This window comes from Stegostoma tigrinum, chromosome 36 (genome assembly GCF_030684315.1).
Source record: "Stegostoma tigrinum isolate sSteTig4 chromosome 36, sSteTig4.hap1, whole genome shotgun sequence".
Classification (NCBI taxonomy): domain Eukaryota; kingdom Metazoa; phylum Chordata; class Chondrichthyes; order Orectolobiformes; family Stegostomatidae; genus Stegostoma; species Stegostoma tigrinum.
Window position 1 is genome coordinate 25,492,800 of NC_081389.1, and position 15,340 is coordinate 25,508,139.

Here is a 15,340-nt window from a genome sequence, read left to right on the forward strand (position 1 = left end):
GTCCCTCGCGCCGCGCGCGCGCGCGCTCTCTCTCTCTGTCCCTCGCGAGCCGCGCGCGCGCGCTCTCTCTCTCTGTCCCTCGCGCGCGCGCGCCGCGCGCTCTCTCTCTCTGTCCCTCGCGCGCGTGCGCGCGCGCGCTCTCTCTCTCTGTCCCTCGCGCGCGCGCGCGCGCGCTCTCTCTCTCTGTCCCTCGCGCGCGCGCGCGCGCTCTCTCTCTCTGTCCCTCGCGCGCGCGCGCGCGCTCTCTCTCTCTGTCCCTCGCGCGCGCGCGCGCGCTCTCTCTCTCTGTCCCTCGCGCGGCGCGCGCGGCGCTCTCTCTCTCTGTCCCTCGCGCGCGCGCGCGCGCTCTCTCTCTCTGTCCCTCGCGCGCGCGCTCTCTCTCTCTGTCCCTCGCGCGCGCGCGCAGCTCTCTCTCTCTGTCCTCGCGCGCGCTCTCTCTCTCTGTCCTCGCGCGCGCGCGCGCTCCTCTCTCTCTGTCCCTCGCGCGCGCGCGCGCGCTCTCTCTCTCTGTCCCTCGCGCGCGCTGCGCGCGCGCTCTCTCTCTCTGTCCCTCGCGCGCGCGCGCGCGCTCTCTCTCTCTCCGTCGCGCGCGCGCGCGCGCTCTCTCTCTCTGTCCTCGCGCTGCGCGGCGCGCTCTCTCTCTCTGTCCCTCGCGCGCGCGCGCCGCGCTCTCTCTCTCTGTCTCGGCGCTGCGCGCGCGCTCTCTCTCTCTGTCCTCGCGCGCGCGCTCTCTCTCTCTGTCCCTCGCGCGCTGCGCGCGCGCGCTCTCTCTCTCTGTCCGTCGCGCGCGCGCGCTCTCTCTCTCTGTCCCTCGCGCGCTCGCCGCGCTCTCTCTCTCTGTCCTCGCGCGCCGCGCGCCGCTCTCTCTCTCTGTCCCTCGCGCGCGCGCGCGCTCTCTCTCTCTGTCCCTCGCGCGCGCGCGCGCGCTCTCTCTCTCTGTCCCTCGCGCGCAGCGCGCGCGCTCTCTCTCTGTCCCTCGCGCGCGCGCGCGCGCTCTCTCTCTCTGTCCCTCGCGCGCGCGCGCGCGCTCTCTCTCTCTGTCCCTCGCGCGCGCGCGCGCGCTCTCTCTCTCTGTCCCTCGCGCGCCGCGCGCGCGCTCTCTCTCTCTCTGTCCCTCGCGCGCGCGCGCTCTCTCTCTCTGTCCCTCGCGCGCGCGCTCTCTCTCTCTGTCCCTCGCGCGCGCGCGCTCTCTCTCTCTCTCCGTCGCGCGCGCGCGCGCGCTCTCTCTCTCTGTCCCTCGCGGCGCGGCGCGCGCGCGCTCTCTCTCTCTGTCCCTCGCGCGCGCGCGCGCGCTCTCTCTCTCTGTCCCTCGCGCGCGCGCGCGCGCGCGCTCTCTCTCTCGCTCTCTCTCGCTCTCTCTCGCAGCGCGCTCGGCCTCCCGGCCCCCCCCTCGCTCGCGCGCTCGGCCTCCCGGCCCCCCTCTCGCTCGTGCGCTCGGCCTCCCGGCCCCCCTCTCGCTCGCGCGCTCGGCCTCCCGGCCGCCCCCCCTCGCTCGCGCGCTCTCTCTCGCGCGCGCTCTCTCTCGCGCTCGCGCTCTCTCGCGCTGTCGCTCGCTCTCTCTCGCTCTCTCTCGCACATTCTCGCACATTCTCGCACATTCTCGCACATTCTCGCACATTCTCGCACATTCTCGCACACTCTCGCACACTCTCGCACACTCTCGCTCTCTCTCGCTCTCTCTCGCTCTCTCTCGCACATTCTCGCACACGCTCGCTCGCGCTCTCTCGCTCGCTCGCGGTCTCTCTCGCGCGCGCTCGGTCTCTCTCGCGCGCGCTTCGGCCTCCCGGCCCCCCTCTCGCATCGCGCGCTCGGCCTCCCGGCCCCCCTCTCGCTCGCGCGCTCGGCCTCCCGGCCGCCCCCCTCGCTCGCGCGCTCTCTCTCGCGCGCGCTCTCTCGCGCTGTCGCTCGCTGTCTCTCGCTCTCTCTCGCTCTCTCTCGCTCTCTCTCGCACATTCTCGCACATTCTCGCACACTCTCGCTCTCTCTCGCTCTCTCTCGCACATTCTCGCACACGCTCGCTCGCGCTCTCTCGCTCGCGCGCTCGGTCTCGCTCGCGCGCTCGGTCTCGCTCGCGCGTTCTCTCTCTCGCTCTCTCTCGCGCGCGCTCGGTCTCTCTCGCGCGCGCTCGGTCTCTCTCGCGCGCGCTCGGTCTCTCTCGCGCGCGCTCGTCGGTCTCTCTCGCGCGCGCTCGGTCTCTCTCGCGCGCGCTCGGTCTCTCTCGCGCGCGCTCGGCCTCCCGGCCCCCCTCTCGCTCGCGCGCTCGGCTCCCGGCCCCCCCCTCGCTCGCGCGCTCGGCCTCCCGGCCCCCCCCTCGCTCGCGCGCTCGGCCTCCCGGCCCCCCCCTCGCTCGCGCGCTCGGCCTCCCGGCCCCCCCTCGCTCGCGCGCTCGGCCTCCCGGCCCCCCCCTCGCTCGCGCGCTCGGCCTCCCGGCCCCCCCCTCGCTCGCGCGCTCGGCCTCCCGGCCCCCCCCTCGCTCGCGCGCTCGGCCTCCCGGCCCCCCCCTCGCTCGCGCGCTCGGCCTCCCGGCCCCCCCCTCGCTCGCGCGCTCGGCCTCCCGGCCCCCCCTCGCTCGCGCGCTCGGCCTCCCGGCCCCCCCTCCGCTCGCGCGCTCGGCCTCCCGGCCGCCCCCTCGCTCGCGCGCTCGGCCTCCCGGCCCCCCCCTCGCTCGCGCGCTCGGCCTCCCGGCCCCCCCCTCGCTCGCGCGCTCGGCCTCCCGGCCCCCCCCTCGCTCGCGCGCTCGGCCTCCCGGCCCCCCCCTCGCTCGCGCGCTCGGCCTCCCGGCCCCCCCCTCGCTCGCGCGCTCGGCCTCCCGGCCCCCCCCTCGCTCGCGCGCTCTGCCTCCCGGCCCCCCCCTCGCTCGCGCGCTCTGCCTCCCGGCCCCCCCCCTCGCTCGCGCGCTCTGCCTCCCGGCCCCCCCCTCGCTCGCGCGCTCGGCCTCCCGGCCCCCCCCTCGCTCGCCGCGCTCTGGCCTCCCGGCCCCCCCTCGCTCGCGCGCTCGGCCTCCCGGCCCCCCCCCTCGCTCGCGCGCTCGGCCTCCCGGCCCCCCCCCTCGCTCGCGCGCTCGGCCTCCCGGCCCCCCCCTCGCTCGCGCGCTCGGCCTCCCGGCCCCCCCCTCGCTCGCGCGCTCGGCCTCCCGGCCCCCCCCCTCGCTCGCGCGCTCGGCCTCCCGGCCCCCCCCTCGCTCGCGCGCTCGGCCTCCCGGCCCCCCCCTCGCTCGCGCGCTCGGCCTCCCGGCCCCCCCCTCGCTCGCGCGCTCGGCCTCCCGGCCCCCCCCTCGCTCTCTCTCGCTCTCTCTCGCACACTCTCGCTCTCTCTCGCACACTCTCGCACACTCTCGCTCTCTCTCGCACACTCTCGCACACTCTCGCTCACTCTCGCACACTCTCGCTCTCTCGCACACTCTCGCTCTCTCTCGCACACTCTCGCACACTCTCGCACACTCTCGCTCTCTCTCGCTCTCTCTCGCACACTCTCGCTCTCTCTCGCACACTCTCGCTCACTCTCGCACACTCTCGCTCTCTCTCGCTCTCTCTCGCACACTCTCGCTCTCTCTCGCACACTCTCGCTCTCTCTCGCTCTCTCTCGCTCTCTCTCGCTCTCTCTCGCACACTCTCGCACACTCTCGCTCACTCTCGCACACTCTCGCTCTCTCTCGCACACTCTCGCTCTCTCTCGCACACTCTCGCTCTCTCTCGCTCTCTCTCGCACTCTCTCGCACTCTCTCGCTCTCTCTCGCTCTCTCTCGCACACTCTCGCACACTCTCGCACACTCTCGCTCTCTCTCGCTCTCTCTCGCACTCTCTCGCACGCTCTCGCACGCTCTCGCACGCTCTCGCACGCTCTCGCTCTCTCTCGCTCTCTCTCGCTCTCTCTCGCACTCTCTCGCACACTCTCGCTCTCTCTCGCTCTCTCTCGCACACTCTCGCACACTCTCGCTCACTCTCGCTCACTCTCGCACACTCTCGCTCTCTCGCACACTCTCGCTCTCTCTCGCACACTCTCGCACACTCTCGCACACTCTCGCTCTCTCTCGCTCTCTCTCGCACACTCTCGCTCTCTCTCGCACACTCTCGCTCACTCTCGCACACTCTCGCTCTCTCTCGCTCTCTCTCGCACACTCTCGCTCTCCTCGCACACTCTCGCTCTCTCTCGCTCTCTCTCGCTCTCTCTCGCTCTCTCTCGCACACTCTCGCACACTCTCGCTCACTCTCGCACACTCTCGCTCTCTCTCGCTCTCTCTCGCACACTCTCGCTCTCTCTCGCACACTCTCGCTCTCTCTCGCACTCTCTCGCTCTCTCTCGCACACTCTCGCACACTCTCGCACACTCTCGCACACTCTCGCTCTCTCTCGCTCTCTCTCGCTCTCTCTCGCACTCTCTCGCACGCTCTCGCACGCTCTCGCTCTCTCTCGCTCTCTCTCGCTCTCTCTCGCACTCTCTCGCACTCTCTCGCTCTCTCTCGCTCACTCTCGCACACTCTCGCACACTCGCTCTCTCTCGCTCTCTCTCGCACACTCTCGCTCTCTCTCGCTCTCTCTCGCTCTCTCTCGCACTCTCTCGCTCTCTCGCACTCTCTCGCTCTCTCTCGCACACTCCTCGCACACTCTCGCTCTCTCTCGCTCTCTCTCGCACTCTCTCGCACACTCTCGCACACTCTCGCTCACTCTCGCTCACTCTCGCTCTCTCTCGCACACTCTCGCACACTCTCGCACACTCTCGCACACTCTCGCTCTCTCTCGCTCTCTCTCGCTCTCTCTCGCTCTCTCTCGCTCTCTCTCGCACACTCTCGCTCTCTCTCGCTCTCTCTCGCCCCCTCTCTCGCTCTCTCTCGCACTCTCTCGCTCTCTCTCGCTCTCTCTCGCACTCTCTCGCACTCTCTCGCTCTCTCTCGCTCTCTCTCGCACTCTCTCGCACGCTCTCGCTCTCTCTCGCTCTCTCTCGCTCTCTCTCGCTCTCTCTCGCACACTCTCGCACACTCTCGCACACTCTCGCACACTCTCGCTCTCTCTCGCTCTCTCTCGCTCTCTCTCGCTCTCTCTCGCGCTCTCGCACGCTCTCGCACTCTCTCGCTCTCTCTCGCACACTCTCGCACACTCTCGCACACTCTCGCTCTCTCTCGCTCTCTCTCGCACTCTCTCGCTCTCTCTCGCTCTCTCTCGCACACTCTCGCTCTCTCTCGCTCTCTCTCGCTCTCTCTCGCTCTCTCTCGCACACTCTCGCACACTCTCGCACACTCTCGCACACTCTCGCACACTCTCGCACACTCGCACACTCTCGCTCTCTCTCGCTCTCTCTCGCACACTCTCGCTCTCTCTCGCACACTCTCGCACACTCTCGCACACTCGCTCTCTCTCGCTCTCGCTCTCTCTCGCTCTCTCTCGCTCTCTCGCACACTCTCGCACACTCTCGCTCACTCTCGCTCACTCTCGCTCACTCTCGCACACTCTCGCTCACTCTCGCTCACTCTCGCTCTCTCTCGCTCTCTCTCGCTCTCTCTCGCTCTCTCTCGCACACTCTCGCACACTCTCGCTCTCTCTCGCACACTCTCGCACACTCTCGCACACTCTCGCACACTCTCGCTCTCTCTCGCTCTCTCTCGCACACTCTCGCACACTCTCGCACACTCGCTCTCTCTCGCTCTCTCTCGCTCTCGCTCTCTCTCGCTCTCGCTCTCTCTCGCACACTCTCGCTCTCTCTCGCACACTCTCGCACACTCTCGCACACTCTCGCTCTCTCTCTCGCTCTCTCTCGCACACTCTCGCACACTCTCGCACACTCTCGCACACTCTCGCACACTCTCGCACACTCTCGCTCTCTCTCGCACACTCTCGCTCTCTCTCGCACACTCTCGCACACTCTCGCACACTCTCGCACACTCTCGCACACTCTCGCACACTCTCGCACACTCTCGCACACTCTCGCTCGCGCGTTCTCTCTCTCGCTCTCTCTCGCTCTCTCTCGCTCGCTCGCGCGCTCGGTCTCGCTCGCGCGCTCGGTCTCGCTCGCGCGCTCGGTCTCGCTCGCGCGCTCGGTCTCGCTCGCTCTCTCTTGCTCGCGCGCTCGGCCTCTCGGCCTCTCTCTCTCTCGCTCTCTCTCGCTCTCTCTCGCTCTCTCTCGCACACTCTCGCTCTCTCTCGCTCTCTCTCGCACACTCTCGCTCTCTCTCGCTCTCTCTCGCTCTCTCTCGCTCTCTCTCGCTCTCTCTCGCTCTCTCTCGCTCTCTCTCACACTCTCGCTCTCTCTCGCACACTCTCGCTCGCGCGTTCTCTTTCTCGCTCTTTCTCGCTCTTTCTCGCTCTTTCTCGCTCTTTCTCGCTCTTTCTCGCTCTTTCTCGCGCGCTCGGTCTCGCTCGCTCGGCCTCTCTCGCGCTCTCTCTCGCGCTCGCTCTCGCTCTCTCTCTCGCTCTCTCTCTCGCTCTCTCTCTCGGTCTCGCTCGGTCTCGCTCGGTCTCGCTCGGTCTCGCTCGGTCTCGCACGGTCTCGCACGGTCTCGCACGGTCTCGCACGGTCTCGCACGGTCTCGCACACTCTCGCTCTCTCTCGCTCTCTCTCGCTCGCGCGTTCTCTCTCTCGCTCTCTCTCGCTCTCTCTCGCTCTCTCTCGCTCTGTCTCGCTCTTTCTCGCTCTCTCTCGCTCTCTCTCGCGCGCTCTCGCTCTCTCTCTCGCGCTCGGTCTCGCACGGTCTCGCACAGTCTCGCTCTCTCTCGCACGTCTCGCTCTCTCTCGCTCGGTCTCGGTCTCGCGCTCGGTCTCGGTCTCGCGCGCTCGGTCTCGCTCTCGCGCTCGGTCTCTCGCGCTCTCTCTCGCTCGCGCGCTCGGTCTCTCGCGCTCTCTCTCGGTCTCTCGCTCGCGCTGCGCTCGGTCTCTCGCGCTCTCTCTCGCTCGCGCGCTCGGTCTCTCTCGCGCTCTCTCTCGCTCGCGCGCTCGGTCTCTCGCGCTCTCTCTCGCTCGCCGCGCTCGGTCTCTCGCGCTCTCTCTCGCTCGCGCGCTCGTCTCTCGCGCTCTCTCTCACTCGCGCTCTCTCTCCTCGCGCTCTCTCTCGGTCTCTCGCGCTCTCTCTCGCTCGCGCGCTCGGTCTCTCGCGCTCTCTCTCGGTCTCTCGCGCTCTCTCTCGCTCGCGCGCCTCGGTCTCTCGCGCTCTCTCTCGCTCGCGCGCTCGGTCTCTCGCGCTCTCTCTCGCTCGCGCGCTCGGTCTCTCGCGCTCTCTCTCGCTCGCGCGCTCGGTCTCTCGCGCTCTCTCTCGCTCGCGCGCTCGGTCTCTCGCGCTCTCTCTCGCTCGCGCGCTCGGTCTCTCGCGCTCTCTCTCGCTCGCCGCGCTCGGTCTCTCGCGCTCTCTCTCGCTCGCGCGCTCGGTCTCTCGCGCTCTCTCTCTCGCTCGCGCGCTCGGTCTCTCGCGCTCTCTCTCGCTCGCGCTCACTTTAACCATCTTCTCTTTTCTTGCTGAAACATCTAAATTCTGGATCCTGCAACAACAAATTGTGTACAGTTTGAAAAGTGTGAAGGAGAAAGCAATAATATCTTTTGGTGTTGTAGCCACAGTACATCCTATAGTGTATATTTCTTTAGTGTGTCTTGCAGCATCAAGGTTATTTCCTAATTTCATAAACTTTGCCATTATGAAGACAAGAGGAGCAAGATCATTGATACAGCATCATCTTGAAGTTCCCTTTCCAAGTTATTTATGAGTTTATATTGCTCCCATCAGTTTATTTTGAAATCAAAATACTGCAATCCTCTCATTAGGATTATTGAGCAAGCACTTTCCTAGCTCGCCAGAATTGAGTATTAAAAATGGACATTTGCAAGTGTTGTCAAATCAACTTTTTGTCCCCCTGGCTATCATCACTTCTGAGGAAGCATCACTTAACCTGCAATGTTAACTATGATTTCCCTCCATAGTTTCTGCCTGACCTGCTGATCTTTTGCGCAATTTCTGGTTTTGTCTTTGAATATAGACATTGGGATGTCGTGTTGTAGCTAAACAGGACATGGATGAGTCAAGTTTAGAATACTGTTTAATTCTGGCCTCCCTGCTATAGGAAAGATGTTGTTAAACTTGAAAAGATTTACAAGGATGTTGCCAGGATTGGATGGTTTCAGTTATAGGGAAAGGCTAAATAGGTTGGGGTTATATTCCTGGAGTATTGGAGGCTGAAGGATGACCTTAGAGGAGCATGGATAGGGTGAGTTGCTAAGGCTCCCTGCCCTGCCAAAATTAGGGGAGTCCACAACTAGGGTGCATTGGCTTAAGGTAAGAGGGGAAAGATTTGAAAAGAACCTAAGGGGTAATTTTTTCATGTGTATCGAATAAGCTGTCAGATGAAGTGGTGGAGGCTGGTACAATTACAGCATTTAAAACGCATCTGGATGGGTACATGAATAGGAAGGGTTTAGAGGGATATGGGCCAAATGCTGGCAAATGGACCTAGATCAGTTAAGGTTATTCGTTGGAGCAGATGGATTGGACTGAAGAGTCTGTTTCCATGCTCTATAACTGTGAATCTCATCTGTACGTCCACTGCATTGTATTTCTACTCGTGTTTTAAAAAAAAACTCAATGTTACTTCCCTTTCTGGTGATGTCATTTTCAGAGCCTTGTCGTGTCCCCAGATATGTATTCATTTGCACTGGGCTGTGCATAGAAAAACAAGCTTTGGTGTTTCTTCACTTTCTTGTTTCTTCTCGGTTTAGCTATATTTTTGTAGTTCTACCCAATTTTAATCCCAATTTTTATTTTTTTTAAACTGAGATACTCCATTAAAGACTGCTGCTGCTTTGACTTTAATCGGCGAAAGGAGAATAAACTGTAAGGTAGCTAGACTTTAACATGGGAGCACAAACACTGAACTGTCAACGTGCTTCCACACTGCAATGACGTTTGTGTTAAGATCCAAATCTGTTCCATGCAGTATGTGTGCTTCTCTTCCAGAACAATCAGGCAGATCTGGAGAATGCAACAGAAGTACTGTCTGGCTATCTGGAGAGGGACATATCCCAGGATTCCCTACAGGACATCAAACAGAAAGTACAAGACAAGTACAGGTGGGGCAAGATGAAATTAATGATTAATGCTGACAAATGATTTCTCTTCTTCCACGAACCCCTGACCCTGTGCACCAAACAGTGTTTATTTCAGGGTGAACTGTGTCCTGATGAAACCTACATAGGCTCTTAATGTATTCTTTTCAATTAAATGCACTGGCACTTCCAACCTTGTAAAAGTAGAGCCTTGGACCTTGTATTGTTTTTGTCCAGGGGATGGTTGGATTGGTCAACAGAAGGCGCAAGTTGTTGAGTGGCCATAACAAATATGAACAATCCATCTCCTTTAAACCTTCTATCCTCATGGGTTCACTTTTTACCTTCCAATGTGAGGTATTAGGTAACCCATCATTGAGGATTAACGCACTGTCTTTTGACCGTGTAAACCCTCATTGTTTTATGCTTGTTGTAAGCTTAACATTTATCAGTAAAAATGGTTTGTCATTCTGGTTGCTAGCTTCAAGGCTATCTGTAGTCTCGTGATGTGGAAGGATTTGCCTCTTTCAAGAGCCCTAGCATGGATTGTAATGAGAGTGAGTCTAGCCGTATTAAAGTGTATATAGCTGAGGTAGTTACTTGTGAAAAGAAAGATTTTCAATTTCATAATGTCTCTCTCAAACAACTGTGCTTCAGACACAGATATTTAATCACAGAAGCAAATACAATGCCCGCTTATGTTCAGCATGATTCTCGAACCAGCAGTCAGTAAATGGTCAGTTGATCTGTTTTTGGTGATTGAGGATGAATGTTGCCAGGGTAATGGCATCCTTAACATTAGCTGGTCATGCAGATGGTTTATCTTAGTGCAAGAGTTCTGTACACTGTACTCTATACTGTGCAGTAAAATAAACACTAAAAGCTTGGAATGGGCGTGAAATCTCGACATTTGAATTTATCAAGTGTGCTGTCAGCAGAAGAGTTCACACTGCTGGGCAGGAGTTTAAGTTTGTGACCCTTGATCTCTCGATTAGTTAATTTGGCCTGTTAAACCTTAGATTTCAGTATGTGTTAAATAGTTAATGTTTGATAATTCCCTTGGTGTCTGGTTACTATAAAATTTGAGTTTTGTATAAATGGTATCTTATCAATTGATGCCAGCACTTATCCCATAATCTTGTACCTTATCTTTCTAAAGTTGGGATTTTCTGTGTTAAGAGATAACAATCTGTGGAGCTGGATGAACACAGCAGGCCAAGCAACATCTTAGGAGCACATTTTCTGTGTCAATCTGTTTTACTGGTTGAATACCAATTCAGTATAAAATGTTGATCAAGAATAAGTGCTTATAATTGTCCAAGTAATTGCATTTGTTGCCTCTACCTTGCCTTTTAAATACGATTTATTAATGTCACTTTTTGACTTACTAAATATATTAAATAAATTACACAAATTTTTAGCATATTTCCCCACTACAATGACCTTTGTGTAGCCTGCAGCACACAGCATCTCTTTCCAGTATTTGGGGAAAAATGTGAAGGGCTTTCTTCAAACCTATTAGCCACTCCTTCTCAAAGTAGTTAGTTTGAATTATTTTTAAAACCCTCATCTGTTCACTTTTCCTCGCTTTCTTGGGCAGGAGTTTGAAGTCGTCCACACAGTATTTCTCCTTTTACTAGCCACGTGCCAATGAAGGCTTCCATCTGGAATGTGAAACTTTTTAGTTTGGATGGTTGACAAACCTGTTTTATTTTGACTGACTGTTCTGTCATCTTTGTCAGATATTGTGAGAGCCGGAGGAAGGTGTTGCTACAGCATGTGCACGAAGGCTATGAGAAAGACCTTTGGGAGTATATCGAGGACTGAGGCTCAGCTTACAATGAACTGTCAACCCGTTAGCAACAGAGTGCTGATGCAAATAAAGTGGGCGGCACTGGCCCTTGCAGACACTGCTGGAGTTCTACCCTACTTTTTGTTAATGGAAAGTTTAAGTAAATTATATTGTAATAAAAAAAGTAGATAAAACCACAAAATGTACAACAGTATTGTAAGTGGATGAAGGGTATGACACACTAAAAACCCTCCAACTTTAATCTGTAATGTAGCTACATTCTGAGAGCTGAACCATTTTCTGTTTCCTTTCATTTATTCATTTTTCTCTGTGTGTAGTAATTGAACTGAAACTGTTTTGACCTGGCTTCTCTTTTTCCAGCCAGACATTAATTGTATGTAGGTTCCCTGTTTGTGAATGTTGATTGGCTAACTGTAAGGCAGCGCTCTGGGGGAATATCTTTGTATATGACTTTTAAAAGGAGGACACAGTATTTTTCAAATTGTATATAGCGCATATGCATGGTTGAGCGAGAGCAAGCGTGGCACGTGTTTGCATAATGTTTAATTACAAAAAATATTTATTCTTTAAAAACCTTCAAGAATATGTATATTTGCTGTGCAGTTTATTTAGGTTTGCTAACCTTTGACCTCAACGCTGTTAGTGGAATGTGAATTTAATTTTCTGCTTTTTTAAACAAAACAAGTTTTTACCTTGCAATTTTCCGTAGTACTACATGTAGACTCAAGCTGAGACCTGGTGCTGTCGAGTTTCCCTGATATTTACCTCCTTCCCATACCCTCCAACCCTTTTGCCTCAAAAAAAACATTCGTCATTGCTGCTTTTCTACCCTGCTGCATCTTCCTGCTAATGACAGTCACCTCCAGCTTCAGTAGAAGCACTTAGTACCTTCCATTTATTTGCTGTATAAAAATTTTAAAAAATACCCGTAAAATTGTACAGAACTCGTCAGGTTATTAGACCAGTACAGGTAGTTAACATTTGGAAGAGAACAGCACCCAGCGTGTGTGTCTGTGTCTCTCTGTCCTCTCTCCTGAATACTCTTTCCTCTCTCCCTCTCTCCCTCTCTCCTGAATTCTCTGTTGTCATCCCCCTCTCCTCTGTCCCCCCCTCCCCTGTGTGTCTTCCCCTCTCCTCTGTCTCTCCTCCCCCCCTCCTCTGTCTCTCCTCCCCCCCCTCCTCTGTCTCTCCTCCCCCCCCTCCTCTGTCTCTTCTCCCCCCCCCTTCCTCTGTCTCTTCTCCCCCCCCTTCCTCTGTCTCCTCCCCCCTCCTCTCTGTCTCTCCTCCCCCCCTCCTCTCTGTTTCTCCTCCCCCCCCTCTCTGTTTCTCCTCCCCCCCTCCGCTCTGTTTCTCCTCCCCCCCTCTCCTCTGTCTCTCCTCCCCCCCTCTCCTCTTCCCCCCCCATCTCTCTCTCTTCTCCCCCCCCCATCTCTCTCTCCTCCCCCCTCTCCTCTGTCTCCTCCCCCCCCCCCCCCCCCCCCCCCCCATCACCCCAATATCTCTACCGTCCTCGGTGTTTATGGCTGCTGCCCTTGCTGTGCTCTGCCTGTGTGTTGCTATCCCAGCGTATAGAGGTTAGGGTTGAAGGATCATCGCTTGGTGGGGCTAAGTGAGAGATGGACTGCTATGTTCTAAACTGGCAACCAACTCAAACTTCAAGTAATAGTTTTGTTCTACTTCACCATTAAATTGGTTATATATCAATGAGAAGGTTGTCTAAAGTTAAGACCGAGCACTGGGTTCCTTAGCCCCACACTCATTGCTGTGGAGTTTTTGTTTTTTTTTTCTTTTGTTGCACTGGGACAATGTATTGTCAAATTCTCAAATGTTGAAAAATTTGTAGCTGTAATGGATGAATCCATGACAAACTTACACAGTTGTAAAGCTTGAATACTGCAAAGCATTTACTGACGATAAAGGTTTAATTTGGGTATCCCTTGCGTGTCTTCCAGTGCATTTGAGGTGGGGATTAGCATTGAGTAATACTCAAGCATATATGTAATTTCAGGCATCCTGTGAATTACAGAGATCCATCACATCCACCATGGCCATCAGATATGATTGCTAGGAGTAAAACTCTTGTGAAGCTTTTTTATTGTTCCTTCCACATATTCTTCTACAAATAAGGAAGAATCCTGGTCTCAACACAAAGGACTGGAAGAGCTTTTGATCTTTTGCAGTGGATCATTCAGTACAAGTTATCTTCAAGTTAAGACTATCTTTGATCTTTTTTCCATAATCCCAAGGTGATACCATCTGAATCTTTCCTCTGCTGTATCTGGCATCATGCCTTGTTGAATGACTTGCACCTTAAAAGCAAGACACAGTCTTGATTACTACCTGAATCAGCATTTGTCCAAAAGTCACTGAATTGCTGCTGTGCGTTTGCATTGGAGACCGCTCTAATCCTGGTAGAATCAGTCCTGTACATTCTCACAGGAGGAAAGAAAGGAACTGTCAAAATATTAAAGTATCAAAGTATAGACAAGCTTTCTGATGACCGGATGGTAAGTAGAGAAACTCTAGCTTTTATCAAGTAGGAAGTTGGATTGCATAGTTGGCCCCAGTTTCTGCTTTTTACTAAAACTTCTGGCTGCTTTACAAATTAAAGATCCTGTAAAATAGCTACCTGTATGTTCACAACATACCGTAACCCATAGTCACTTTTGTACTTCAGTTCATAAGGTTTTTGCTTATTAACCTATGAGGAGGATGAAAGAACATTCCTATTTAGTTACACTATGTGGTATTTGCTGTCTTAAATCTAAGAAGTGGGTGAGTAACTAGAGTATTTTAAACCTTCGTGCCAATCCTTTCAGCATATCGTGATGTAAATAAGGAAATGTTTGTTTTGTTGTAAGGTAGTTTTACTATTCAACTACTGATGCATTTTTTTTAAACTAAGTGACAAAAGGGTCGTTTGGTTATGTGGGTTGAAGCCACTTTTTAAAGCACTTGCCCTTGAGCCTTTTTTCTAGATACTCTGGAAGAAATTCTTGATTATTTTTGGGGCTGGAACAATGATATGAATCAGTGTATTCCTCTTTCATCCAGGTCGAAACTGTTACTGAAAAATTATCATATATTTAGGGTACTGCAACACACTGTTTAGGCCTAAATGCTGTTCTGATTACATGCCTACTCAGCACCAACACCGTGACATCTTAACCCAATAAATGCACTTTTGACATGAGCAACAAATGCTTTCTAATTTTACTGAATTTCCATTTCCTCTTAAACGCAAACTTGGAGAATGCATCTTTGCTTTGAACAATTAGCAACGTAATTGGACCAGTGAAGAATGGAGTAGAAAAGCTAAGGTGTAGGAAAGGGCTAAGTCCATTTTTGATGTTTCTGTTTTGAAGCACAATTGTGCCAATGTTTTCTGTTTAGCTTAAGCTGAACTTTAATCACGGTTTATATATATATTGTGGGTTGAAAATATCTACAATATAAGATGGCCAAAAGGTTGAAGGTGTGACCTGTAGTTCTGGGCTCAAAAAAGGGAGGAGAAGCCAGAGTTGTGGAAATAGTTCACAAAGTTAGAAAAGTGCACTTGCTACATGATATTATTTAGAGTTGTTATTTTGGAGATAGATAACAAATTTTTTTTCATTTGTTGAAGAAGGCCATTTTACTGCATGATAACAGTGTGAAGCTGGATGAACACAGCAGGCCAAGCAGCATCTCAGGAGCACAACAGCTGACGTTTCGGGCCTAGATCCTTCATCAGAGTGTCTAGGTCTGAAATGTCAGCTTTTGTGCCCCTGAGATGCTGCTTGGCCTGCTGTGTTCATCCAGCTTCACACTTTGTTATCTTGGATTCTCCATCATCTGCAGTTTCCATTGTCTCTCACTATTTTACTACATAGCTAGGTCCGTCTGTTCCTTGCCTTGAAAAGAAGGGGGAGAGGAGAAGAAATGATAATATTTGGAACACATCTTGTGCTGAGGGGTGGATGAATGGAAGCTTCCACCAGCCCTGGCTACATAGAACTTTGTAAAATTGAAAATTGGGAAGTCACAGGAATGTAGCAACTGAAAACTCGAAAAGCTGATATAATATTAAAACTTTCCTGGCCTTGGTTTGTTCCCTAAGTTGTCTATTCTGTGAATGACTAAAAATGGACAAAGCATCATGTTAAAGATATTTTAATTTATAATCATTGTCGTGTAAAGCCAATTCTTCCCCCACCAAAACCGCAGCGACGATCACCATAAGAATTTGCCTTTTACTTCAACTACATTTCTTAGTCTCGGCTTGGATTATCTGTGATGCAAGTACTTAAGCGGCTCTGTCTAGACCTGATCTTCGTTTTATCGACGTGAGTGCTACAGTATTTATAGTAATCAGAATGAAAACAGTAACACATCCCTGCAAGTTTGAACGTAGGCAGTGTTGGAGTCGATGGGCCACGTGACTGGATATGTAGAAATGTTTTTGAACACGTGAATTGGTGGAGGGAGTCACTACCTGTCACTCCGAGCGAGGGGCGGTGCTTGTGTGAC

General features: G+C 54.6%; 1 protein-coding gene across 1 annotated transcript in view; it reads left to right on the forward strand.

Annotated features, from left to right (window-relative positions):
• Window positions 1-12,040, forward strand: part of LOC125446916 (E3 ubiquitin-protein ligase ARIH1) — a 94,147-nt gene extending 82,107 nt beyond the window's left edge. Inside the window, exons 13-14 of the mRNA XM_048520922.2 lie at window positions 8,930-9,042; window positions 10,761-12,040. Of these exons, the coding sequence (XP_048376879.1) occupies window positions 8,930-9,042; window positions 10,761-10,845 (198 nt within the window). The 3' untranslated portion in view covers window positions 10,846-12,040. The remainder of the gene's footprint in view (window positions 1-8,929; window positions 9,043-10,760) is intronic.
• The last annotated feature ends 3,300 nt before the right edge of the window (window positions 12,041-15,340 follow it).